At 49.2% G+C, this 27,091-nt stretch overlaps 1 protein-coding gene across 2 annotated transcripts; it reads left to right on the top strand.

The window, feature by feature from the left end:
• The first annotated feature begins 1,083 nt into the window (after window positions 1-1,083).
• MEST (mesoderm specific transcript) lies at window positions 1,084-24,460 on the top strand. 2 transcript variants are annotated; one of them, XM_087968945.1, is made up of 12 exons: window positions 1,084-1,167; window positions 3,904-4,058; window positions 7,158-7,237; window positions 7,359-7,436; window positions 8,868-9,004; window positions 11,175-11,233; window positions 13,584-13,624; window positions 15,264-15,334; window positions 18,417-18,518; window positions 19,827-19,903; window positions 20,018-20,081; window positions 23,179-24,460. In XM_087968945.1, the coding sequence occupies exons 1-12, from the start codon at window positions 1,106-1,108 to the stop codon at window positions 23,294-23,296; spliced, it is 1,044 nt and encodes a 347-aa protein (XP_087825071.1). In that variant the 5' UTR covers window positions 1,084-1,105; the 3' UTR covers window positions 23,297-24,460. The 2 variants fall into 2 exon arrangements, with proteins under 2 accessions (XP_087825071.1, XP_087825072.1); XM_087968946.1 differs by having other exon boundaries at window positions 23,121-23,367.
• Window positions 24,461-27,091: the final 2,631 nt, after the last annotated feature.

The following is a 27,091-nucleotide window of genomic DNA, read 5'->3' as shown; positions in this document are numbered from 1 at the left end:
AGGAAAAGAGGAAAGAAAAGAAATGGGGGAAGAGACAAAGAAAGGAGGGAGAAATATAGAAAAAGAAGGAAGGAGGGAAGGGAGAGAACGAGAAGGACGAAAAAAAGGAAGGAGAGGGAAAGAAAGGAGGAAAGAAGGAAAGGAAAGGGAAAGAAAGAAAAAAAGAAAGGGGAGGGAAAGAAAGAAGGGAAGGAGAGGGAAAGGGAAGGGAGAAAGAAAAGGGAAGGAAGGAGAGGGAAAGAAGGGAAGGAGGAGAGGGAAAGGGAAGGGAGAAAGAAAAGGGAAGGAAGGAGAGGGAAAGAAAGAAGGGAAGGAGAGTGAGGAAGCGAAGGGAGAAAGAAAAGGGAAGGAAGGAGAGGGAAAGAAAGAAGGGAAGGAGAGGGAAAGGGAAGGAAGGGAGAAAGAAGGGAAGGGAGAAAGAAAAGGGAAGGAAGGAAGGAGAAGGAAAGAAGGGAGGGAGAGGGAAAGGGAAGGAAGGGATAAAAAGGGAAGGAAGGAGAGGGAAAGAAAGAAGGGAAGGAGAGGGAAAGGGAAGGAAGGGAGAAAGAAGGGAAGGGAGAAAGAAAAGGGAAGGAAAGAGAGGGAAAGAAGGGAAGGGAGAAAGGGAAGGAAGGAAGGAAGGAGAGGGAAACAAAGAAGGGAAGGAGAGGGGAAGGGAGAAAGAAGGGAAGGGAGAAAGGGAAGGAAGGAAAGAGAGGGAAAGAAGGGAAGGAAGGAAGAAAGGAAAGAGAGAGAGAGAAACCCTCACAATAGGCTTTATTGCACTTGTCACCGGAGAGAAAAAGATCCTGCAAAACCCCCTCCCTCCTAAAAAAAATGCGCGACCCCTCCCCCCGCCCCATCCAACCTGCCACACCAGAGAAATCCCGTTTCCGTGCGTGCATGCACGGGATCCTCCGCTTGGGCGCCTTGCAAAGCCTGCTTGGGAGACAGACGCAGCCCCCCCCCCCGCTCCCTGATTTGATCTCCTCCCCCCGCCCAAACCCTCTGCAGCCGCCCCTTCACACGTTTCTCCCGCCCGGCTTGCAAAACTCGCACTGCGCAACCCGCGGACGCCTCCCGAGGGCGGGGGAGGGAGGGGGGAAGAGAGCAGGAGAGCCCGGGGATGCGCATGCGCCTTTGCCCACGCCGCCTGCCTTTTGAGACGTCTTCCGGACTGTGGCTCAGGTGAGCGAGAGCGCATGTGCGTCCTTCCCCAGGACAGGGGTGGAGGGAGGGGGGCGAGGAGGAATAGACGCCCCCTCCCTGGGTTTTATTTTTCTCTGCAAGGTGGGGAGCGGGGGAGGGGTGGATTTCTTTTTTTTTTTAGGGTGAAGGAAGGAAGAAGAGGGATTTTTTGGGGGTGGTGGAGGGAAACTTGCAAACAAATCAAAAAAGGGGGTGTGATGCATTTGCTGGACAAGAGAAGTGGGGGGATTCACCTTCACCCCCTCCCTCTTTGGGGGCTGCCCCCCTCCCCAAGGAGTTGAATTAAGGGGGAAAGAGTTCAGTAAGATTTGAGGTTCACTAATAAAGGACAGTATTTGCAGCTCTGGGTTGAACGGTGGGGTCTCTGAGCTTGTTTGTTTCCTTGTAGACCTTTCATGACCCAACTAGGGAACATCATCAGGGCTAGAAAGGAGGGCGTTTGAGGAGGGGAGAAGAAAGAGGAGAATGAGGTAGAGGAGGAGGACTGTGGGGTCCTTGGGGGTGTCTGAGCTGGGTGGTTTCCTTAACAGACGTTTCATGACCCAGCTAGGTAACGTCATCAGTGGTGTAGGGAGTAAGATTTGTGGCGTGGAAGGAGGGAGAAAGGGGGGAGAAGGAAGGACTGTGGGGTCCTTGGGGGTATTTGAGCTGGGTGGTTTCCTTGCAGACATTTCATGACCCAACTAGGTCACATCATCAGTGCTAGAAGAGGATGGAGATACATCAATGCAGAGCAAACCTCTCTTTTAGCACTGATGATGTTCCCTAGTTGGGTCATGAAACGTCTGCAGGGAAACCACCCAGCTGAGAGAACACTGAGGACCCCTCATTGGGGTTCACTCTTAGTCATTTTGGGGGTGTGGAGAGCGGAGTGTTGGTTTGCACTCAGAGTGCCCAAAAAATATTATTTCTTAGGGGAGTACGTGCGTGTGTGTGTGTTGGTGCATTTCACAGAGTTCAGTGGATTCCTGTCCTGTCTGAGGATGATGGATGCTGTAGTCCCAGCCCATTAGTGCTGGATTAATGCTGGATAATTGCAAAGGTTTTAGTCTGAAAGGAGTCAAATTTTGCTCCCCCAAACAGCATTTTTGGCTGTTTTGAGGATAGCAAACCCTTGCCTGTATCCTGGCATGCACCAGGTGCAAAAGGCCAGGTTCACAGGTGAAAGTCCCATTAAACTGCTTTATTGCTGAAAGCCTCTGCTCAGGAATTTTCTCAACCAAGAGTTGACACCAGCTAGGAGTTAGGTAAGGGTTAGTGGAATTCAAGGGAGGTTGGACCGGGATGCCTGCAGGTGAGGAAGGTCTGGTTGTGGGGTGCTAATGTCCGACAGGTAAGCCCTCTTCCTCTCTGGAAGGGAGGTGGACTCTCGGAGACACACCTTTCCTTTGGAAGCTGTGGGAGCTTCATCGCTGGAGACTTTCAAGAAGAGATTGGACTGCCATTTGTCAGAAATTGTACCAGAGATTGAGGTTGGGCTAGATGACCTACAAGGTCCCTTCCAATTCTCTTAATCTGAATTGGATGGGGAAGCAGGAGTGCAGTTTTTCCTTGCAACCCACAGCTCCCTCTGTGCCTCCTCCCCGCCAGCCAAGTGGCAGGCAGTTCTACGAGCCAGCTAAAGGAGAAGGAATGCATTTCCGATGCTCCCTGTTAGCTTCCGATAAGCAAAGTCACTGGGGAAGCTGGCGGGAAGTCGGAAGTCACTCTCGCTCCCAATGCTGGCACTCCCAATTGGCTGGCGGTCTCAGGTGCGAAAGACCAGGTCCAGAAGTGAAGGTCCAATTAAACTGATTTCTTGCCAAATGGCCTAATGCACAGGAATATTCTCAAGTAATGGTCACCACCTGCTTGGAATTAGATAAGGGTCAGCAGAATTCGAGGAAAGTTGGACTTGGTCTGCTTGTGACGACGGAGGGATTCTTGGTCAGTGATGGCGAACCTTTTTGTTGTGGTATGCCGAAAGTGTGCGTGTGAGCGATAGCGCCCACACGCGTATATGAGCACCCACAATGCAATGCCCCCCGTGCATGTGTGTGCAACACCCCCCTCTGCCTCCTTACCTGCACTGCACATGCGTGCACCTCCCAGTTGATTTTTGGCCCATTTCAGGCCTTTTTCGGCCTCCCTGAGGCTTGAGGGAAGCCTCTGCAGCCTCGGGAGGCCGAAAACGGGCCTTCTGGAAATACCGGAAGTGCCCATTTTCAGCATCCAGAGGGCCTATGGAGCCCTGTGGAGGACGTTTCGCCCTCCCGGAGGCTCGAAAACCTCTGCAGCCTCGGGAGGCCGAAAAGCGGGCCTTCTGGAAATACCGGAAGTGCCCATTTTCAGCCTCCAGAGGGCTTATGGAGCTCGAAAACCTCTGCAGCCTCGGGAGGCCGAAAACGGGCCCATTTTGGCACTTCTGGTATTTCCAGAAGGCCCGTTTTTCAGCCTTCCAAGGCCTCTGGGAAGATGAAAACAGGCAGAAAATCAGCTGGGAGGCGTGCGCGCGCATGCGCAAGGCAGGTAACTCTGACGGGCTCGCGTGCCCGCACAAATGGCTCTACGTGCCACTTGTGGCACGCGGGCCATAGGTTTGCCATCACGGTTCTAGGTTGGTTCCTCGTTTGACGCCGCCCTCAGCTTCTGCTCATTTTTTTCTTCTACACGCGGCAGTTGCTTTCTTTTATTTTCATTTTTTCCCCCCCTTTGGCTTCCCTTCTATCCTCCCAGAATGAAAGAGTGGTGGATCCAAGTCGGTTTGCTGATGCTGCCCCTGCTTGCCGTTTACCTCCACATCCCGCCTCCCAAGCTGTCTCCGGCCCTGCATTCCTGGCGCTCTTCAGGGAGCTTCTTCACCTACAAAACCCAGAACATCTTTTTCAGAGGTTGCGTAGACGCTTTGTGCCAAGAACTTAGCCAGTTTTCGCCCTTCGGGCTGTTTGCTAACAACCTAGTCCTCGACTTGCGACCACCATGGGGCCCAACTTTTCCATTCCTAAGCGAGACGGTTATTGAGTTTTGCCCCGTTTTGTGACCTCGCTTTTTCCCCAGTTGTTAAGTGAGTCTGACTTAAGCTGAGTTTGCTTCTCCGAGGTCGCAAAAGGGGATGTGGGAGGGTGACCCCAGCACACTGCAACGGTCATAAATACGAGTCAGTTGCCTAGCGGCCGAATTTTGATCACATGACTGCAACGGTCACGTGCGTGAAAAATGGTCATGAGTCCCAATTGTTTTAGTAAATCTTTCTCCAAAACCCATCTCTTCCATTTGCAATAAAATAAATTGCCAATGTACGTTATCAAAGGCTTCGCATCTAGAAACATCAAGGCCATTTGCTTCTCTGGATGTGCATCATAGTATTCCAACGTATTCAATATTATTCTCATGTTGTCTTTTATTTGCCTCTTAGGCAAGAATCCCTAATTCAGATATCTTTTAAGTCTTTCTGCCATTATTGAGGCAAATATTTTCGGCCTCCCAGAGGCTTGAGAAAGGCTTCTGCAGGCTTTTCAGGCCGAAAACTAGGCCCGTTCTGTCACTTCCTGTTTTTCCGGAAATACCGGAAGTGAAGAAACGGGCCTAGTTTTCGGCCTGCAAAGCCTGCAGAAGCCTTCCTAAAGCCTCTGGGAGGCCGGAAAAGGCTTCAAACCTGCCGAAAATCAGCTGTGAGGCACAGTGCAGGTAAGGGGCCGGCGGGGTGGGGTGGGGGGATTGTGTGCGCATGCTTAGGGGGCATGGTGGGGGCACACATTGCCTTCTCTGTGCAAGCGCACACAATTTTTGGCACAGGAGCCCCAAAAGGTTAGCCACCACTGGTCTATAGTTTTTTATCTGTTGTAAATCAGTATCTTCTTTTGGTATAAGAGTGATGATATAAGCCTCTGTCCATGACTAAGGTACTTTCATTTTTGTCAATATCTCATTCATTACTTCAAGCATTGTAGTGCTTAAAGATTCCCCTTTTTCGCAGCCATTGTAGCTTCAAATGGTCACTAAACAAAACAGCGGTTAAGTCGAGGACTTCCTGCAAGTGAACGGAGGTGCCACTTCGATTCAGAAGAGCGTTTTTTTTTAAAAAAGACATCAAAATCCCAAACTCACTCTCCTTAAAGCAGCCGTGGCATCCTCCAGCAAAGTTTCTGCAGTCACACAGCCGTAAAAGGGAGGCAGCTGCTTTAATCCGTTGCAGGGTGGGAGCTGCGTTTGGCACTCCTGGCTGTGTCGAAATTCCTTTTCTGAGCAGAGTTACATTCAAAACATGGGAGGAGATTTGTGTGTGTGTGTGTGTGTGCGTCGTTTAGAAAGAGGTGATTCTTGGCATGTTGCAATCCTGGGTCATTGAGGGCTTGGGCAGAGTTGAAGCAAAATGGCATCCAGAAAAGGCAGCGAATCTTACCCAAAGGTGCTTTTTTTTTTTTTTAAGAGGCAACTGGACTTTCTGGTTTTTCTTTGAAAGTCGTTTCGCTTCTCATCCAAGAAGCTTCTTCAGCTCTGACTGGATGGTGGGGAATGGAAGGATTTATATTCCTTGCAGGCAGCTGGTCATTTGCATCCTTTTTAGAGAGTCGTTGAGGCCACTTGGAGGTTTATCTGTGTCCTCAGGGTCACACCTGAGTGGTGAAAATGGTTCTGCAATTGTTTCCTGGAAACCCGTTCATACTGTGACACCATTTGAAGGGTGTTCATCCCAAATTGTATAGCTAAAAAGTCTGCAGAGAGTCCTCCAGGTCGTGGTTGTCCCGAAGATGCTTTTTTTTTTTCAAGAGGCAACTGGACTTTCTGTTTTTTTTTTTTTTCTTTTGAAGACATTTCACTTCTCATCCAAGAAGCTTCTTCAGCTCTGACTGGATGGTGGGAAATGGAAGGGTTGATATTCTGTTAGAGATAGCTGGTTATTTGCATCCTTTGAGTGAGTCGCGAGGCTACTTGGAGGTTTGTCTGTATCCTCAGGGTCACCTGAGTCGTGCAAAGGAATGTGCTGCCTTCTTGGGACTTCTGAAAGGACTCTGCAATTCCCAAAAGCCTCCACACCCATTGGCACGACTCAGGTGTGACCCCGTGGACACAGGTAAGCCTCCAAGTGGCCTCAACGACTCACTAAAAGGATGCAAATGACCAGCTTTGTCCGCAAGGAGTATCAATCCTTCCATTCCCCACCATCTAGTCAGAAGGCTCCAAACCCATTTGCCCCACTCAGGGGACCCTGAGGACACAGGTAAGCCTCCAAGTGGCCTCAACGACTCGCTAAAAGGATGCAAATGACCAGCTTTGTCCGCAAGGAGTATCAATCCTTCCATTCCCCACCATCCAGTCAGAAGGCTCCAAACCCATTTGCCCCACTCAGGGGACCCTGAGGACACAGTGGCCTCAACGACTCACTAAAAAGGATGCAAATGACCAGCTTTGTCCGCAAGGAGTATCAATCCTTCTATTCCCCACCATCCAAGTCTGAACTGAAGAAGCTTCTTGGATGAGAAGCGAAATGTCTTCCAAGAAAAACTAAAAAAGTCCAGTTGCCAGTTGAAAATAGACGTGGAGGACTGAGAATCTCTACAGACTTGTAGTAAATCTTGTTGAGGCTAGTTTGTGGTTTGGCAGAGGCAAAAATGGTGGTCTAGTGATACCTTTGGGAGGGAAACCCACCCAGGGTCCGAAGGATTCTTTTAAACACAAGGGGGGCGTGCTGCCTTTTTGCAAATTTAAGAGCAACCTGCTTGTGTATTTGTGTGTCTTTCTGCAATGTTGGACCAATCGGGTAATTCCGTCTTCAGGATGCCGTTCTCTTTTTGCTCGTCTGCAAATAATATTAAATGTTGGAAAACCCAAGGCCCGAACTCTTTTATCTCGAAGCGAAATTGAAATCCCCTGTTAAGAATTCACGATGGAATTCACATTTAAATGGAGAACCTTCTGTTTTATTTTTGGGACACTCTGCTCAAAAACCCCAAAGTTCTCTAAGGAAATATATTGCTTTGTCTCTTTAGATTCGCCCGGCGCTGTCGGGAGTTCGGACGTTGTGGTCCTGTTGCACGGATTTCCGACCTCGAGTTATGACTGGTACAAGGTGAGTGGCGGGGGGATCGGACCTGCTGGATGAGGGCAGGGTGGGCTATCGAGATGCCGTAAGAACTAATGGCAACCCTCCCTCCCTCTGTCCCTCCTTCTCTTTCTCGTCCCACCTGCAGATCTGGGAAGGGCTCACGCAACGATTTCATCGTGTGATTGCGCTGGATTTTGTGGGGTTTGGCTTCAGCGACAAGCCCGTGAGTACATTTCGAAGGACATTCCACAATCTTAATTTCCTTTCTTTCCCCAAATATTGTCCGAATACCAGAGAGGGACTATACTTCATGCTTCATGTAGACGGCAGCGAGAATTGCATTGGCGCGATGTTGGAAAAATGAGAACACCCCGTCAGACGAAAGCATGATTTGGGAAATATTGGACTGTGCAGAGACGGATAGATTGACACTGAAAATCTATATATATATATAAAAGTGAAATACCCCTCACTCATCATCACAAAATCTACAGAACTGTAAAGCCTACAAACTTGGAAATTTGGCACATAGGTTCCTCTTGGCTTCTAGGGGCTCACTAAGAAAGGATTTTTCGAAAGGACCATAAGAACATTTAGAATATTTCCTATATTATTATTATTATTATTAACACGCTCTGATGCTAAGGAGTTCGACTCCCCCTCCCCACCTGAAAAAAAGAAATCTCTTCCAAATGCAAAACACAAGCAGAGGAGTTTCAGTTTTACATTCACAGCACTCAGCAGCTTTAGTACACAACAGTTGAGCTAAGCCACGCCCAGGCTCCTTGCTGTCTCCTTGCTCACACAGCAAATACTGTTTTCAGTTTCCAAACAGCCCTCAACTCTCTCACACAGTAACAGGACGCTAGCCAGATGAATGCCGATGGATGCTGGTAGGCAGAGGCAGAATTTTTTTAACCTTATTTTCGTACCCAAAAACTTAAGTCCCACCACATAGTTTCGTAGCGAAGCACGGGGATTGAGCTAGTACAGAAATGTTTTTGTTAGGTAGAATACCAGAAAGTTACGACAAAGGGATTATATACTTAATGCTACATGCATTGACCGCAGCGAGAATTTGCATTTGCACAATATTGGAAACATGAAAAAAAACACCATTTGATGCAAGCATCATTGGGAAAATACTGGAGCCTGCAGAGATGGATAGCTCGACATTAAAAATAAAAGACAAAGGAGATATACAGAGTAATGTTTAATGTGGAATAGGGTTAGGGTTAGATAGGGTCAACGGTTAGAGGTAAGAGGTAGAAGTTTCTGCCGCACAAAATTCTAACTCGATTTGATAACTCTGGGCTATGGAGGTGTCCCATTGGAGAGTATTAATTACGAGACACCGAAGGGGTGAAGGGGGGGAAACCAGGGTCAAGGGTGATCATGAATGATGTGCCTCGGAGTCGGCTACACCCAGGCAGTGCCGGACATGTTAACTCCCAATAAATCCTTTGGAAGTTTTGGAAGTTTGGCTCGAGCCTCAGGATTTAAACGGGGGGAAACTGCTGGATTCCTGACACAGGCCTTGATTCAAACTCAGTGCTCCCCCCTCTCTCTCCCTCCCCCTCTCTCCCTCTCTCTCTCCCTCCTTCCCACTCTTCCTCCCTCTCCCTCTCCCTCTCTCCCTCTTCCTGGCAAACAGCGGCCTCACACGTACTCCATCTTCGAACAAGCCAGCATTGTGGAAAGCCTGTTGCGCCACCTGGGCCTTCTGAATCAACGGATCAACCTGCTTTCTCACGACTACGGAGACACCGTCGCCCAAGAGCTGCTCTACAGGTGGGTGGAAACTCTTCCCACCCTTTTGCCTTCATCCTCAGCCTGTTTCTCAAAGGACGACAGGAAGTCTTCGCTTTACGACCACCGTTGGGAGCGGGGTTTCCATTGCGAAGCAAGGCCAGGCCGGTCGCTAAGCGTGCCATGGCCAATTTTGACGACCTGTTTTTCCGCCAAGGTTGTTAAGCGAGTCGCCATGGTTCTTCAAGTGAATCACAGTACAGTCGTTAAGCGAATCTGGCTTCCTTCCTTGAACCTGCCTATCAGAAGCTGGATGGGAAGGTCACAAAATAATGATGATGTGACCTCCTAGGGCAGTGGTGGCTAATCTTTTGGGGCGCCTGTGCCAAAAATTATGCGCTTGCACGCTCGCGTTCACGTGCCAGCACTCAGAAGGCAATGCGCCCCCCCCCCAAGCCCCCTACGCATGCGCACGCAATTCCCACCCACCCATCCACGCCACCCCCTTCCCTGCACTGCGCCTCACAGCTGATTTTCAGCCAGTTTGAGGCCTTTTTCGGCCTCCCAGAGGCTTGAGGAAGGCTTCTGCAGGCTTTGCAGGATGAAAATTAGGCCCGTTTCATCACTTCCAGTATTTCTGGAGCAACAGGAAGTGACAAAACAGGCCTAGTTTTCGGCCTGCAGAAGCCTGCAGAAGCTTTCCTCAAGCCTCCGGGTGGCCGAAAAAGGCCTCAAACGGGCTGAAAATCAGCTGTGAGGCGCGCGCATGCGCAGTGAGGTAAGTTTGCCTGCGGCTCGCGTGCCGGCACAAATGGCTCTGCGTGCCACAGGTTCGTCATCACGGTCCTAGGGTGCTCCAACCGTCATAAATATGAGTCAGTGGGTGGTCAGGCGCCTGAATTTTGATCCTGTGGCCACAGGGATGCCGCCACGGCCTTTAAATGTGAACACCGGGCATAAGTTACTGTTTTCAATGCCGTCATAATTTCAAATGGTCGCTAAATGAATTGTTACAAGTCAAGGACCGCCTATAAGCTGTCAGGAACCTTCCTGAGATTTTGCAGAGTAACGGCTGGGGTTTGGTGCTGTTTTGTAGAATTGGGTTGCGCTTAATCCTTACAGGCAGTCCTTGTTTAGTGACAGCCTCATTTAGTGACTCTTTGCAGTTAGGGTGGTGAGGAAAACTGCCAGTCCTCGCATTTGTGATCTCCTTGTGTAAAGCCAAGAAGGATTGTCACCTGCGGTTGGGAGTTTGCTTAGCTACTGCTTTGTTTAATGACCGTATCGCTGGTCACAATTGCGCTCACTAAACAAGGACTCCCTGTATTACTTTGTATTTCAACCTTCGGGCAAGAGACTGGGTATGTCCTCAGGTAAAACACATACACCTGGAATCCAGGTAGCCTTGACAGTTGATGCTTCTTATTGCAGCTCCCCAAATACGGCAAACCCTCTGAAGTGAACTCAAAAGATTCCTTTATTCGGAGCGTCGGCAGTCCGGCAAAAAGTTTCTCTCTCACCGCAGGCTAACAAGTCTGTCCGGCAGGGAGATGAATAGTTGTCTGCCACATGTATTCATCTCCACCCCCTGCCTTTTATCCCCAGAGCTAGAATGGGGCCTCGCTAGCAGTGGTGGCTTTTCCGTCCCGAGGACCGGCCCATAGATTTCCACTGCTCTCCTCTCCTCGGCAAAAAGTTTCTCTCACTGCAGGCTAACAAGTCCATCCGGCAGGGAGATGAATAGTTGTCTGTCACATCTATTCGTCTCCGTCCCCTGCATTTTATCCCCAGAGCTAGAATGGGGCCTCGCTAGCAGCTGTGGCTTTTCTGTCCCGAGGACCGGCCCATAGATTTCCACTGCTCTCCTCTCCTCTGCCTTCTGCACATCCACACGTCAGGCACTGGACTCAGCTTTTCCTCCTCTTCCCCATCAGCCACTCCAAACCTGGGGGCTGTTGCCTCTCCATCAAAGGGCTGACGGACGGCCCAGGCTCCGCCTCTCTCCCTCCCTCCCTCCCTCCCTCCCCTCCCTCCCTCTCTGACCTCTCCATTCCCTCTTCCCCCTTGGAGCTCTCAGCTGTTGAAGGGGCCAGAGGCCGACAGGCCGCAACCAGAACATTCTCAGAACTTCCCCCCCCAAATCTTACTTCGATGAATTGGTTATATTTATATCACGTTTAACTGTATTTTACACCGTTTTCTCTACTCTCAGGTATGAACAGAATAGAACGGGGTGCGTCCTCATCAACAGCCTGTGTCTGTCGAACGGAGGTGAGCGATTTATGGGGGAAATCTCCCGCAAATCACCATTGCAAAATTACTTGGAGCAGTCTTTTGGGTGGGGGGATTGGAGGGGGGGGGACACACAGATGAATCCACCCTAGGGGACGTCGTTCAAGTTAGAGGACAGCATGCCATCATCACCCAAGTCCCCACTCCCATTTACAGGTACAGGGGTCCTCGACTTATGGCTGCTTGCTTAGTGACCGTCCAAAGTTGCAATGGCACTGAAAAAAAAGTGACTCAGCGCCGTTTTTCACACTTAACGACCGTTGCAGCATCCCCCCGTGGTCATGTGATCAAAATTCAGACGTGTTCTGACCCAAACTCTTTTTTCCAATAAGACAAACACGAACCAAAGGGAACAGGAAACCTTTTAATGTGTCTTACAAATCCCCGATTAAAAGGCTGCTGCAGACTAATTAACTTTGATAAGCACAAGCCTCGCCAAAACTGTGCAAGGCTGCCAAGAATCACGGATAAGAAATATTTTACAACACAAGAGTCTTCAAATACCAACTTAAGCTACTGTAATGTCCACGAGGCTGAGTTTCAAAACGTCTTTGCTTCCTGCAAAGAACGTCCGATTCACCGCTGGCTTTTATCTCCTTGAAGGAGGGGCCATTACCTTGCAGCCTTACTCCCGAGTCGCCTGTGCTGCTGCAGCTGCTCTTTCCTGCAAGCAGCCCTGCGCGCATGCGCACTTGACACAGGCTCCTCGGGACCCTCCTCATCGCTGCTGCCAGCCCCCGCAATCTCCGAAGGCAGCAGTCCACTCCCTCATGGTCCTGGCCCCTCATCTGACCACCTCGCTCTCCTCAGCCGTCCGCAGCTGCTGCCGGCTAACCACAACAAGACTCTTGGCAACCAACTCTCATTTGTGAAGGTTGTAGTGTCCTGGGTGGGGGCAGGGGTCATGCGATCCCCTTTAGCGACTTTCTAGCAAGCAAAGTCAACAGGGAAAGCCAGATCCATTTAGCAACCACGCAGGGATTCGATTAAGAAATGGGACAAAAGAAGTTGTGAAAAGGAACAAAACTCACTTGAGAAATTTCTCACTGAACCACAATCAGCGTTGGGCTCATAAGTTGAGGACTCCCTGTACTTTGAGCAGGGGGTTGGACTAGAAAACCTCCAGGTTCCCTTCCGGCCCTCCAGTATTTGAGGGGCTGCCACAGAGAAGAGAAGGGGGGGGGGGTCGAATTATTCTCCAAAGCACCAGAAGGCAGAACGGGAAACAACGGATGGAAACTCATCCAAGAGGAAAGAGGAACCTGGAATTAAGGAGGAATTTCTTAACAGTGAGGACAATTAACCAGTGGAACAGCTTGCCTCCAGAAGTTATAAATGCTCCATCACTGGAGGATTTTAAGAAGAGACTGGACAACCATTTGTCTGAAATGGTAGAGGGTCTCCTGGTTGAGCAGGGGGTTGGACTAGACGACCTCCAAAGTCCCTTCCAGGTTCTATTCTATTCCATTTTCTGTTCTATTCTATTTTCTATTCTATTCTATTCTATTCTATTCTATTCTATTCTATTCTATTCTATTCTATTCTATTCTATTCTATTCCATTCCATTCCATTCCATTCCATTCCATTCCATATTTTATTCTATATTCTATTTTATTCTAATTCTATTCTATTCTATTTTCTATTCTTTTCTATTCTATTCTATTTTCTATTCTATTCTATTTTCTATTCTATTTTCTATTCTAATTCTAACTCTAACTCTAACTCTAATTCTAATTCTAATTCTATTTTCTATTCCACTCCACTCCCGTTCCCATTATTCCTTCGACATTCTTGCTGGAAAGAACACGATGAAATCATATGAGGAAAACTGCTAAGGAAGAGAAGGATTAGGGCAGGACCTGATAACTGCCTTCCAAGACTTGAGGGGCCGTCGCAGAAGACGGGGTTGCACCCAGGGACAGGACAAGAAGCAACGGGTGGATCTCCAAAGGAAGATCCAATCTGGGAATCGGGAGGAATTTCCTGACGGAAGAGTTGATCAGTGCAGCAGTTTGCTTCCTGCAGTTGTGGGTGCTTCATTGCTGGAGGTTTTCAAGAAAAGATCGGGCAGCTATCTGTCCGGAATAGCATAAGGTCTCCTGCTCAGTCAGCGGGTTGGACTACATGACCTCTAAGGTCCCTTCCAGCCCTAGGATTCTATGCAATTTAAATGTTTAGGAGATGCCTTTTGATCGCTGACCTGTTTTGGCCCCATCTCCCGCCGCAGTTCATCTTAGCGTAATCCCGCCCCCCGGATAAAAAAAATTGTTTTCGTGGCATGGAACCATTTTGGAACGAATCGTCTGATTTCCTGTCTTAAATTTGCAGGCATCTTTCCAGAAGCTTATTATCCCAGATTCATCCAAAAGGTAATTTGTCTTAACAGAAAAGTTTAGCTGAAGATTTATCTTCTGAAGAATTCCTTTCTTGGATTGTCTGTGTTATGTCTGCTTAAGCTCTGGCAGTGAAATTTCTTTCTTGCAAAACAGACAGCTATTATTATTATTATTATTATTATTATTATTATTATTATTATTATTATTATTATTATAAAAACAGATTAAGTAAAAACACCTAGAAACAGTGATGGCGAACCTTTTCGGCACCGAGTGCCCAAACTGGAAGGCGCATGTATGTGCATGCTGGAAAACTGAAGAACAGATAGCCGATGCATGCATGCCTGATTTTTTTCGGTCCGTTTTTGGGGCTATTTTCAGTCTGGTTTTGGGGCTATTTTCAGTCTGGTTTTGGGGCTGTTTTCAGGCCAGTTTTTTGGCCCCAAAACAGCCCCAAAATGGCCTGAAAACAACCCCCAAAATGGCTTGAAAATGGCCCCAAAACCGGCCTGAAAACCAGCCACTAAACTGCCCCAAAATGGCGTGAAAATGGCCCCAAAAATCCGGCCTGTTTTCAGGCCATTTTTCAGGCCGTTTTCTGTCACTCTGGCACCCATGAAGACCAGCTGTCTGGTGTGCACATGCCTATTTCAGGCCATTTTTGGAGCCATTTTCCAGTCTATTTCCAGATCATTTTGGAGGCCAAAAAAGGCCTGAAAAATGCCCACATAATGGCCAGAAAATGGCCCCAAAATGGCCTGAAAAATACCCCCCCAAAATGGCCCAGAAAATGCTCCAAAAGCGGCCCGAAAAACAGCCCAGAAAATGGCCTGAAAAAGCTGATAAAAATCCAATCCAGGAACTGTTTTTTTTAAAAAAAAAATGTCCCCCCCTCCTCTCATTAGACCCCCATCTAATCTTACTCGCAAAGGCAATAATTTATAGCCGGGAGGAAGATGCGGCAGAGTTTTTGCCTTGACTTTGGGGGGGAACACGCAAAAAAGGAATGCCAACATTCCTTGAAAGACGAATAACCATAGAAGGAAATCACCCAACGAACCGAACGGACGCACCACCCCGGATCCGGGTCGCGCCTTGCCCCCGACGGAAGAGGAGTCGGGGACGGGGCAGCCTCGGGTTACGACCGTTAGCCGGCGGAAGCCAAGATGGCGTCTTGAAGGCCTCTGCAGCCGAAACTGAGCTCTGGATCGATCCAGACCTTTGTTCTCAGCTCCAGAGGCCTTCAGGAAAGCCTTGCCGGCTGCAGAAGAGAAATGGGCGCAAGTCAGGGTGTGTGCGAGGCCTGGCTACACCTGTCCAAAGGTAAGTAGTAGGGCAGCTCCACCCCTCATCCCCACCCTGGCTTAATTTTTACCCGTCTACTCTGGAGTGGGTGGGATTTTAATTAGGGCTTATTTTGGGGGGGGGAGGGCTTATATTGGGCTCATGTGTAAAAATCAAGCTAGGGCTTACTTTCTGGGTAGGTTGTATTTTCGGGGAAATGGTAAGAATGCAATAGGAATTTTTAATTTTGGAAAGGGATTTTTTTTTTCCCTGCTAGCCGCTGACCTGTTTTCGTTTCCATTTTGCTGCTGCAAAGAGCCTCCTTTTCTTGTTCTCTCCTCCTCTTCCTCCCCATGCAAACTGCTTCAAGTGTCCTACTTCTTTTCAGATCCTCAAAGATGGCGGGCTGCTCTCGGCCATTATTACTCGGCTAACGAACTATTTCATCTTCACCAAAAGGTGAGTTTGCATTTTAAAGGGTTAAAAAGATATTTGCTCCCTTTTGGAACGGTGTTTCTCAAATTTGGCCCCTTGAATGGAGGCAGGACTTCAAATCCCTGAATACCTGAGCCAGCTGGGGAGTTCTGGGGATTGAGGTCTGCCCATTTTGAAGCCGTCTGGCTGAGGAATTCTGGAAGTCCACCCATCTCAAAGGATGCTGGCTGGGGAATTCTGGGAATGGAAGTCCACCCATCACAGCCTTCTGGCTGGGGAATTCTGGGAGTGGATGTCCACCCATCTCAAAGGATGCTGGCTGGGGAATTCTGGGAGTGGATGTCCACCCATCTCAAAGGATGCTGGCTGGGGAATTCTGGGAGTGGATGTCCACCCATCTCAAAGGATCTGGGGAATTTGGGAGTGGATGTCCACCCATCTCAAAGGATGCTGGCTGGGGAATTCTGGGAGTGGATGTCCACCCATCTCAAAGGATGCTGGCTGGGGAATTCTGGGAATGGAAGTCCACCCATCACAGCCTTCTGGCTGGGGAACTGGGAGTGGATGTCCACCCATCTCAAAGGATGCTGGCTGGGGAATTCTGGGAGTGGATGTCCACCCATCTCAAAGGATGCTGGCTGGGAATTCTGGGAGTGGATGTCCACCCATCTCAAAGGATGCTGGCTGGGGAATTCTGGGAGTGGATGTCCACCATCTCAAAGGGATGCTGGCTGGGGAATTCTGGGAATGGAAGTCCACCCATCACAGCCTTCTGGCTGGGGAATTCTGGGAGTGGATGTCCACCCATCTCAAAGGATGCTGGCTGGGAATTCTGGGAGTGGATGTCCACCCATCTCAAAGGATGCTGGCTGGGGAATTCTGGGAGTGGATGTCCACCCATCTCAAAGGATGCTGGCTGGGGAATTCTGGGAGTGGATGTCCACCCATCTCAAAGGATGCTGGCTGGGGAATTCTGGGAGTGGATGTCCACCCATCTCAAAGGATGCTGGCTGGGGAATTCTGGGAGTGGATGTCCACCCATCTCAAAGGATGCTGGCTGGGGAATTCTGGGAGTGGATGTCCACCCATCTCAAAAGATGCTGGCTGGGGAATTCTGGGAATGGAAGTCCACCCATCACAGCCTTCTGGCTGGGGAATTCTGGGAGTGGATGTCCACCCATCTCAAAGGATGCTGGCTGGGGAATTCTGGGAGTGGATGTCCACCCATCTCAAAGGATGCTGGCTGGGGAATTCTGGGAGTGGATGTCCACCCATCTCAAAGGATGCTGGCTGGGGAATTCTGGGAGTGGATGTCCACCCATCTCAAAGGATGCTGGCTGGGGAATTCTGGGAGTGGATGTCCACCCATCTCAAAAGATGCTGGCTGGGGAATTCTGGGAATGGAAGTCCACCCATCACAGCCTTCTGGCTGGAATTCTGGGAGTGGATGTCCACCCATCTCAAAGGATGCTGGCTGGGGAATTCTGGGGTGGATGTCCACCCATCTCAAAGGATGCTGGCTGGGGAATTCTGGGAGTGGATGTCCACCCATCTCAAAAGATGCTGGCTGGGGAATTCTGGGAGTGGATGTCCACCCATCTCAAAGGATGCTGGCTGGGGAATTCTGGGAATGGAAGTCCACCCATCACAGCCTTCTGGCTGGGGAATTCTGGGAGTGGATGTCCACCCATCTCAAAGGATGCTGGCTGGGGAATTCTGGGAGTGGATGTCCACCCATCTCAAAGGATGCTGGCTGGGGAATTCTGGGAGTGGATGTCCACCCATCTCAAAGGATGCTGGCTGGGGAATTCTGGGAATGGAAGTCCACCCATCACAGCCTTCTGGCTGGGGAATTCTGGGAGTGGATGTCCACCCATCTCAAAGGATGCTGGCTGGGGAATTCTGGGAGTGGATGTCCACCCATCTCAAAGGATGCTGGCTGGGGAATTCTGGGAGTGGATGTCCACCCATCTCAAAGGATGCTGGCTGGGGAATTCTGGGAGTGGATGTCCACCCATCTCAAAGGATGCTGGCTGGGGAATTCTGGGAGTGGATGTCCACCCATCTCAAAAGATGCTGGCTGGGAATTCTGGGAATGGAAGTCCACCCATCACAGCCTTCTGGCTGGGGAATTCTGGGAGTGGATGTCCACCCATCTCAAAGGATGCTGGCTGGGAATTCTGGGGTGGATGTCCACCCATCTCAAAGGATGCTGGCTGGGGAATTCTGGGAGTGGATGTCCACCCATCTCAAAGGATGCTGGCTGGGGAATTCTGGGAATGGAAGTCCACCCATCACAGCCTTCTGGCTGGGAATTCTGGGAGTGGATGTCCACCCATCTCAAAGGATGCTGGCTGGGAATTCTGGGAGTGGATGTCCACCCATCTCAAAGGATGCTGGCTGGGAATTCTGGGAGTGGATGTCCACCCATCTCAAAAGATGCTGGCTGGGGAATTCTGGGGTGGATGTCCACCCATCTCAAAGGATGCTGGCTGGGGAATTCTGGGAGTGGATGTCCACCCATCTCAAAGCCTGCTGGCTGGCCAATTCTGGGAGTTGAAGTCCACCCATCTTAAATAAGCCTTCTGGCTGAGGAATTCTGGGAGTTGAAGTCCACCTATCTTAAATAAGCCTTCTGGCTGAGGAATTCTGGAAGTTCACCCATCTCAAAGCCTTCTGGCTGGGGAATTCTGGGAGTTGGAGTCCCACCCATCTTAAAGCCTTCAGGCTGAGGAATTCTGGGAGTGGAAGTCCACCCATCTCAAAGCATGCCGGCTGGGGAATTCTGGGAGTTGTAGTCCATCCATCTTAAAGCCTTCAGGCTGAGGAATTCTGGGAGTGGAAGTCCACCCATTTTAAAGGAAACTGACTGGGGAATTATGGGAATTGAAGTCCACATGTCTTCAAAGGTCTAAGTTTGAGAAAATTTGTTCTAGATTTAAGGATCCTCAATTAATCTTCCTAGAGCCCTAAACATCAGATTGAAGCCCATAGGAAGCCATTTGGATTGGAGAACTACTCGTCAAGAGTATTGAGTGGCAGGCTTGGGGGGTTCGTTTGTGTGAATCCTACAGTGCTAATTCATTTCGTCTTGAATCCCCCCCAGCCTGGCCGAGGTCTTTGGCCCGCACACACAGCCTACGGAGGCCGAATTCTGGGATATGTGGACAGCCCTGCGAACAAACGATGGAAACCTTGTGGTGGACAGGTAGGAGGTTAAATCCCCCAAATGCAGTACAGGCTGAGTCCTTGACTTACGACTGTCATTGAGCCTGCCAATCACGGTAGTGAGACATGATGACTGTAATGACGAGATCCATTTTTCTGTTTTTGTTTTTGTTTTTTTGTGTGGGTCCTTAAACAAATATCAGTTTCCTGCCCTAGTAGGGAGTTGGACTAGGCCAGTGGTCGCCAACTGGTGGGCTGGGGACCACTGGTGGTCCGTGAGAAAATGTTGGTGGTCTGCAGAGAAATGTCCCCCCCCCCCAAAGCAATTAATCGGGGCTGCGCGGGAACACAAGGCTGCGCTGCCCACATGGCCCGCGAGAACACAAGGTTTGCGTCGCTTGCATTGCGAACAACACAAGGTAGTGAGGGGGAGGGGGGAAAGGGAGGGGGGACTTGCCCCATTTACCCCACACTCCTCACTTGGCCACCGGGCTGCTTCTTTCCGCTTCTTTCTTCTCCTGCTTTCGGCTGCATGCTAGGAAAGCAGCCCAAGTTTTTCTTTCTCTCCCCCAAACTCCGCCAGAAGTGAGTCTTTGCAAGGCCTCCTGCTCCAAGAGGCTGCACCGGCAAAGATTCATTTCTGGCGGGGTTTGGGGGAGAGAAAGAAAGACTTCTGCGGCTTCTGCTGCTTTCCTTGCACGAAGCCAAAAGTCTCTCTCTCTCCCCCCCCCCTCCCCGCGAACGGAGCTGGAGACGGTATCCTGCGATCCCAAATAAAGAATGATTGATCGGTAGGAAAATGGGGTGGGGGATTTTCCTGCAGATTTTTTGGGGGATTTTCCCAGGGTTTCTGGTCTGCAGGATTTAAAATGACGAGTTTGGTGGTCCCTGAGGTCCAAAAGGTTGGCGACCCCTGGACTAGATGACCTCCAAGGTCCCTTCCAACTCTTCTATTCTATTCTATTCTATTCTATTCTATTCTATTCTATTCTATTCTATTCTATTCTCCATTCCATATTCTATTCTAATTCTAATTCTAATTCTAATTCTATTCTATTCTATTCTATCTTGTTCTGTTCTATTCTATTCTATTCTATTCTATTCTATTCATTTCAATTTGTGTGGGGAATAAAAGTTACTGGTTTCTGGAAGAAAATGCTGTAAATTGCATGGCTGGCTGGGGAATTCTGGGAGTCGAAGTCCCCAAGTCTCAAAGTTGCCATGGTTGAGGACTGGTATAGTAGTCTGGTCTTCTGCTCGAGCAGGAGGCTGGACTAGAAGACCTCTGAGGTCCCTTCTGACTCCGTTTACCCTGGAAAATCTTCACCCCTTGAATTTTGCTTCGCAGCCTTTTACACTATATCAACCAGCGGAAGCAACACAGAGACCGCTGGGTCGGAGCCCTGCAATCCACCTCGGTTCCCTGTGAGTAACATGGGCTCCTCGGGGCTTTGACGGGCGTTGTAAGAGCGGGGCGGAGAAGAATTTTAGGACATTTGTTTTCATTTGGGTCTTTGTGTCAACCTTCCTCTCTTCCAGTGCATATGATTTATGGACCTCTGGATCCGGTCAACCCTCACCCCGAATTTCTTCGGCTTTACAAGTAAGCTGGGGGTGGGTGGGCAGAAGGTGTTCTAACTTAAGCTTCCCCAACAGCAAGAAGCCGAACTCCTCGTCCCGATAAAACCCCTTTTATTTAGGATTAAAGGGAATTCCTCTCCAGCAAAGTCCCGGCAAACAAGTCTTTCAAGATAGTTCACAACTACAGACCTTTATCTGGCTTGGAGAGCTGCCGGGCCAATAGCTTCCAAACGCCACGCTATAGCAGCAATGACTTGGCAAGAAGTCAGGAACAGATCTTCACCCTAATGAAGTAATTGTCTCCTGCAAACCCCACTTCTCTTTCACTCCTCTTCATTCCCTATGGGAGGGGCCATTCACCGTCCACCTGTGGCTTTACTCCCAAGTCAGCCCTTGTTCCTTAACTGTTCCCTTTTCCTGGCAGCTCTGTGCATGCTCATACTGGGAACAGGCTCCAGCTGTTCTTCTTCCCCACTGATCTCCAACTCCAAAGGCAGTTTATAACTGTCAAGACGGCCCTGGCCCCATCTCTGCCTTGTGTTCCTTAGCTGTTCCCTTCTGGCAGCTCTGTGCATGCGCATACTGGGAACAGGCTCCAGCTGTTCTTCTTCCCCATTGATCTCCAACTCCAAAGGCAGTTTATAACTGTCAGATGGCCCTGGCCCCATCTCTGCCTTGTATTCCTTAGCTGTGCCCTTCTGGCAGCTCTGTGCATGCGCACACTGGGAACAGGCTCCAGCTGTTCTTCATCCCCACTGATCTCCAACTCCAAAGGCAGTTTATAACTGTCAGATGGCCCTGGCCCCATCTCTGCCTTGTATTCCTTAGCTGTGCCCTTCTGGCAGCTCTGTGCATGCGCACACTGGGAACAGGCTCCAGCTGTTCTTCTTCCCCACTGATCTCCAACTCCAAAGGCAGTTTATAACTGTCGGACGGCCCTGGCCCCATCTCTGCCTTGTGTTCCTTAGCTGTTCCCTTCTTCTGGAAGCTCTGTGCATGCACACACTGGGAACAGGCTCCAGCTGTTCTTCCGCCCCACTGTTCTCTGACTCCGAAGGCAGCTGGTAACTGCTCGGATTGACCTGTCCTGGCCCCATCTCTGTCTCTGCGTAACGCAGAGGACTAACTTAGACTTCCGTAGAAGCTTTTTCCAAAGGCAACTGGACTCAGGTTTTTTTTTTTCTTTCCCACCTTCCTCTCCCTAAAAAGCCTCCTCAGTTCTGTCCAACTCTGGAAGTTGAAGTCCCCAAGCTCTTCTCTCCCCCCTGGCCCTGACATAGTTGAGTCCACTTGGGGATGAGTCTCCCCACCATATTTCAAGTTGGACTTAGTCCTTTTCTTGATCGGAGCAAAATTAAGTCCTTTGCACTTTGGTATAGACCAAGGAGCTAAGAGGACTATAGAAGGAACCCTTCCAGCTCTGGCTTATCTTAGGGAGACCGAGTGGAGCTGTGGACAGTTTTAAGTTTCTTACCCAAAATGACTGACCTGGGGAATCAATTGTAGCCCTGGTCAAAAGGGCCCATACAGAGATTAAATGTTTACTTTTTTCCCCGCTACCCTGGATTTGATTTGTTTCAATCACGTACAAGATAATAGATATAGGTATAAACATGAGTAAGAATACAGGAAATAGGTGCGAATAAATGGGGACAATAGGACAGGGACGGTAGGCACGATGGTGCACTTATGCACGCCCCTTATAGAACCTCTTAGAAAATGCGTATTCTCTCCCTTCCTTTCTCTCCTCCCTCCATTCTTTTCTCTCCTTCCTTTCTTCCTTCCTTCCTTCCTTCCTTCCTTCCCCTTCCTGGTTCTCCTTCCTTTCCCCTTCCTTCCTTTCCTTCCTTCCTCCCCCTCCCACCTCCTCCCTCCTTTCCTTCCTTCCTTCCTTCCTTCCTTCCTTCCTTCCTTCCTTCCTTCCTTCCCCTTCCTGGTTCTCCTTCCTTTCCCCTTCCTTCCTTTCCCTTCCTTCCTCCCTCCCACCTCCCCTCCCTCCCTTTTCTTTCCTTCCTTCCTTCCTTCCTTCCTTCCTTCCTTCCTTCCTTCCTTCCTTCCTTCCTTCCTTACCTTCCTTCCTTCCTTCCTTCCTTCCTTCCTTCCTTCCTTCCTTCCTTCCTTCCTTCCTTCCCTTCCCTTCCCTGTTCTCCTTTTCTTTTATTTTTTTGTTTTTGCACACTCCCTTACAGACTTCTTGGGAATGGGGTGAGGTCAATAGTGGATAGTTTGAGGTTAAAGAAGGGGTGTTTGAGGATGTCACAACAGAGTCAGGTAGTGCATTGCAGGCATTGACTGTTGCTGAAGTCATACTTTCTGCAATCGAGTTTGGAGCAGTTTACCATGAATTTGTATCCGTTGTGTGCTCTTGTGTTGTTGCAACTGAAGCCGAAATAGTCATCGACTGGCAGGACCTTGTAGCAGATAATTTTGTGTACTACACTTAAAGTCCAACCGTAGGCAGCGTAGTTCAAGGTTGTCCAAGCCCAAAATTTAAAGCTTGGTGAAGTCGGTAGTAGAATATATACGACCTGAGACTTCTCAGGAAACAACAACTGAATGAAAAATTGCTGGTGACCTTCTACCGCTGCACCGGAGAGAATATCTTAACTTTCTGCACTGGTTTGCCAATTGCACAGGGGCAGATAGGAAAGCGCTCCAGAGGGTTAATGTCATTGCCCAGAGGATCATGGGTTGCCCTCTCCCCTCTTTGGAAGAGCTTTTAAGAAAGTTCAAAACATCCTCAAAGATCCATCTCATCCTGGGCACCCTCTTTTTTGAACTATTACCATCTGGCAGACGGTACAGGAGAATAATAAAAACAAGGACAAATAGGCTGCAAAACAGCTTCTATCCCAGGGCAGGAGCTCTGTTGAATTCTGCTGTATAGTGCAGTGTTGGTACGATATCAGGGGTTTTCCATTCAATATGTGGAGTGTGAAGGAGGTGTGTTTGTGTTTATTTTCATGGTCACGGTGTGCATTGAAGATGGTGTTTGATTTCATTGTATGGGGTGCAATGACAATAAATAAACTAAACTAAATTAGTTCCTCCTCTTCCCCAGGCCCCTTTGGAAGGAGCACCCCATAACCTCTGGTCTTTTTTTGGGGGGGGGGACACAGACAGATGCTTCCCACGTCGACAGTGACGGTGCTGGATGATCACATCAGCCATTATCCGCAGCTGGAGGAGCCTCAGGGTTTTCTGAACGCCTACTTAAACTTCATCCACTCCTTCTGAGCCACAAAACACGCCGGACAGAAAGCGTTCCCGTTCTTCGGAGGTACAAATTTGGAACTCTGCAGCCATAGGAGAGGTGTGTGGGAAGAGCACGAGGCGAAACTCCGGACGGCGGTGAACCAGCCTTTGAAGCAATCTCTGCGTCGGCGAGTGCAATTGACGGAATCTAGGCGACGGATTGGTGGGGGGGATATTGGATGGAGGGGCCTGCAGCATTGGAAGGGAGACCTCCCCCCCTCCAAAAATAGACTTGTCTCTGGAGGATGCAGGGAGAGGAAGACCAAATGAACGAACGAGCAGAAATGAGAAGGGCCCATCAGGAACGGGATGATAACAGTAGAGGTAGCCCTGTGCTTACGACAGTTCGTTTAATGACCAAAGTTACAACGGCACCGGAAAAGGGACTTACAAGCCTTTTTCACACCTGTGAGCGTTTTTCCACACTTACGACCATTGCAGCATCCCTGTGGTCACGTGATCAAACTTCGGATGCTTGGCACCTGACTCATATTTAAGACAGTTTTTGTGGTGTCCCAGGTCATGGGATATTTTGGGAACTCTGCTGTTATGAAACTCATCAAATTTGGTACTCGGCGCCTTTTGACACAGAATGTTTGCCCCAGTCGTTCAGCGCACAAGCTACTGGTAGTCGTCGACTTATGTCGGAGCGTTGGCAGCATGACTGCTATTGTGAGACAACCCAGGAGCAAAACTACAGCCCAGAGACTTATATACAGACATATACGTGGTAGGCAAAATACCTCACAATCTTCCTGTCAGGGTTCCGGCCGTTACTCCAATGAAATCATGAGCCTTGAGCCACCCTCCCAAAAACTAAAGAGGATTTATTTGAAGTTAATATTCTACTTCCGGCAGTAACCTGGGCGTAGCCAACTCTGAGATACGTAATTCACCGTCACCCTTGATCCTGCTTTTCCCCCCACCCCTCTGGGTGTATCATCCAACGAAACATGTCCATAGCCAAGAGTCATCAATCTTGCTCTCCAATTAGATTTTTGCACGGCAGAAGCTTGTCATCTAATCAGTCTTTGAAGAAAATACGAGTGGAATGCACTTTCGATTCCACACTGCCGCCTGCTCTTTGACACTCTCCCCCCCCCCCCCGCTTCTTTCTGTTGTCAACTATAAAATGTGCATATAAAATGTTTTATGAGTTGACATTTTCTTCTTAACTCTACATGGAGACCACTGCAATGAATACCGGACATGCCCTCTAATGGCTGCCTTTATATAAACCCCTCTTAAAGGGGTAGAACCCATCCCCAGTCTTAAAGGAGCAGTACCAATGCTGATCCATCTTCAATTGCATCAGCCTCGTCTTGCATCAGCCACACCCGGTCAGCCCTTAAATTGCAATACTGTAACAACTTAGGATCACAACGGAGCCCCAAATCTTGTTGCGGTGAGACATTTGTAAAGCGCGCGTGTGGGCCAGTTTCGTGATTTTTCTTGCCGCCATCTCACACTGAATCTCCGTGGTTGTTTAAGTGAGTCATCTGGTCGTTAAGTGAATCCGGCTCCCCACCCCGACTTGGCTTGTTAGGAAGGTTGGGATCACATGACACACACCCCAGGGACCCCCGCGACCGTCGTAAGTACAAGTCCCTTGCCGCAGGCCTGAAGTTTGATCACGGGGACAGAGGGGGTGCTGGAATGGACATAAGCCGTAGGGGAAAAAAAAGTCATTTTTTTCCTGTGCCATTGTAACTTTGAACGGATGCTAAGTGAACCGCTGTAAGTTGAGGACGGCCTTATGGCATCCATGATGAGCTTTGTCTTCTGGAAGTTTGCCTCGTCTCCTTTTCAGCCTGTTTAAATTGTAAATTTGGGAGGGCAGCTATGCATCATATAAAGAGATTCTTTTTGATTATTCCCACGGATCCAGGCTCCATACTTACAACCTTGAATTGAAAGAGTTAAGAATGAATTATTATCCATGCTGCCTTTTTTACACACCCCAATTACAGGTAGTCCTCGGCTTACGACCACCATCGAGCCCAAGGTTTCTGTCACTAAACAAGACTGGTTAACTGAGTTTTGCCCCGTGTTTACGACCTTCCTGGCCGCTTTCGTTAAGTTAGTCACACGGTCGTTAAGTGAGCCTTCCTCATCGACTTTCCTCATCAGAAGGTCGCAAAGGAGAATCACGCAACCCCGGGACCCTGCGACCGTCGTAAATACAAGTCAGTAGCCGAGCGTCTGAATTTTGATGACATGACCTCTGGGGATGCTGCCGTGGTCCTAAGTCACTTCCTTCAGTCCCCTTGTAAATGGTCACTAAATGAGCTACAGCTAGTCCTCAACTTACGATCACAATTGAGCCCAATGTTTCTGTCGCTAAACGAGACGTTCGTTAAGTGAGTTTTGTCCCGTTTTAAGACTTTTCTCACCGCCTTGGTTAAGTGAATCACTGCAGTTGTTAAATTAGTAGCACGGTCGTTAAGTGAATCTGGCTTCCCCCTGCTGGTCAGAAGGTCTCAAAGGGGGATTGGGTGACCCCGAGGGACACTGCAGCCGTCATAAACACGAGACAGTCGTCAAGCATCTGAAGGTCAATCAAGTGACCAGGGGATGCTGAAACAGTCGTAAGGGTGAAAAATGGACCAGTCCCTTTGTTCAGCGCCGCCGTAACTCCAGAAAGTCACTGAGCGAACTGTTGTAAGTCGCGGACTCTCTGTTGTTGTAAGTTGAGGGCTTACTTGCTTTTCTCCTAAGCTGAAACACCCCAAGGTCTTTCCCTCAGTTGCTTTTCGTCCATCATTTTTTTAACTTTTAACAACTTTTTAAAGAGGTCTGGACTTCAACTCCCAGAATTCCCCAGCCAGCTTCGAGAGTTAAGAGCCCAGACGCTTTCAAGCTGAAACACACTTATTTCCCCCCCAAAATAAGACCTTGTCTTGTATTATTTTTGGCACCAAAAAGGCACCAGGTCCGACGTCCTCCACTAACTCACTTGCGCGTGTTGCCCTGACCTCCTTTTCGCCTTTCGACCTGAGGTCCGTGCCACTGGCCACGGCCCCCACCTTCGAGCAAAAAGCAGGTACTGGATTCGGGGTTGTCAGGCTAACAACCAAGCTCAGAGGACCCCCAAGGTCCCCACAGTCCTCCTCTTCTCCACAAACCCCACTCTCCTTTCTACCACGTTTCCCCGAAAATAAGACCCTGTCTTCTATTTTCTTGGCCACCAAAAAAAGGCACCAGGTCTTATTTTCGGGGGATTTCATCCAATGATTTCATCCACTGCCCCCCAGCCTCTTTTTCATTGTTGGAGGCCTTCAGGAACTACTACTTCTGTGGCCGGCAAGGTTTCAGGATCGATCCAGAGCTTTCTTATCAGCCACAGAGGCCTTCAGGAAAGCCTTGCCGGCTGCAGAAGAAATGGGCCCGCAAGGCAGGTGTCGGGGTGTGCGAGGCCTGGCTACACCTGTCCAAAGGTAAGTAGTAGGGCATCTCCACCACCACCCAGCCCCACCCTAGCTTAATTTTTTACCCATCCACTCTGGAGTGGGTGGGGTCTTAATTAGGGCTTATTTTGGGCACACATGTTAAAAATCAAGCTAGGGCTTACTTTCGGGATAGGTCATATATTTTGGACGAAACGGTAGCGCTGTTTACGATGGTTGAGCGTGTTTTTTTCCCCCCCGTGGGACCACTCTCTCAGGGCAAATATACAAAACTGTTTTTGGGCTAAATTTAGGTCATATTTTTGGGGAAACTGTATATATCAAGTGCATTTCATTATTCAGACCCAACGAAAACATCTGGAAGTGTTAT

The sequence above is a fragment of the Notechis scutatus genome, chromosome 6, assembly GCF_049901735.1.
Source record: "Notechis scutatus isolate UNSWTSFEM ecotype Mainland chromosome 6, rNotScu1.2, whole genome shotgun sequence".
In the NCBI taxonomy this organism is placed as follows: domain Eukaryota; kingdom Metazoa; phylum Chordata; class Lepidosauria; order Squamata; family Elapidae; genus Notechis; species Notechis scutatus.
The sequence above is the reverse complement of the archived record's forward strand: the minus strand, read 5'-3'. Positions and strand labels throughout refer to the sequence as shown.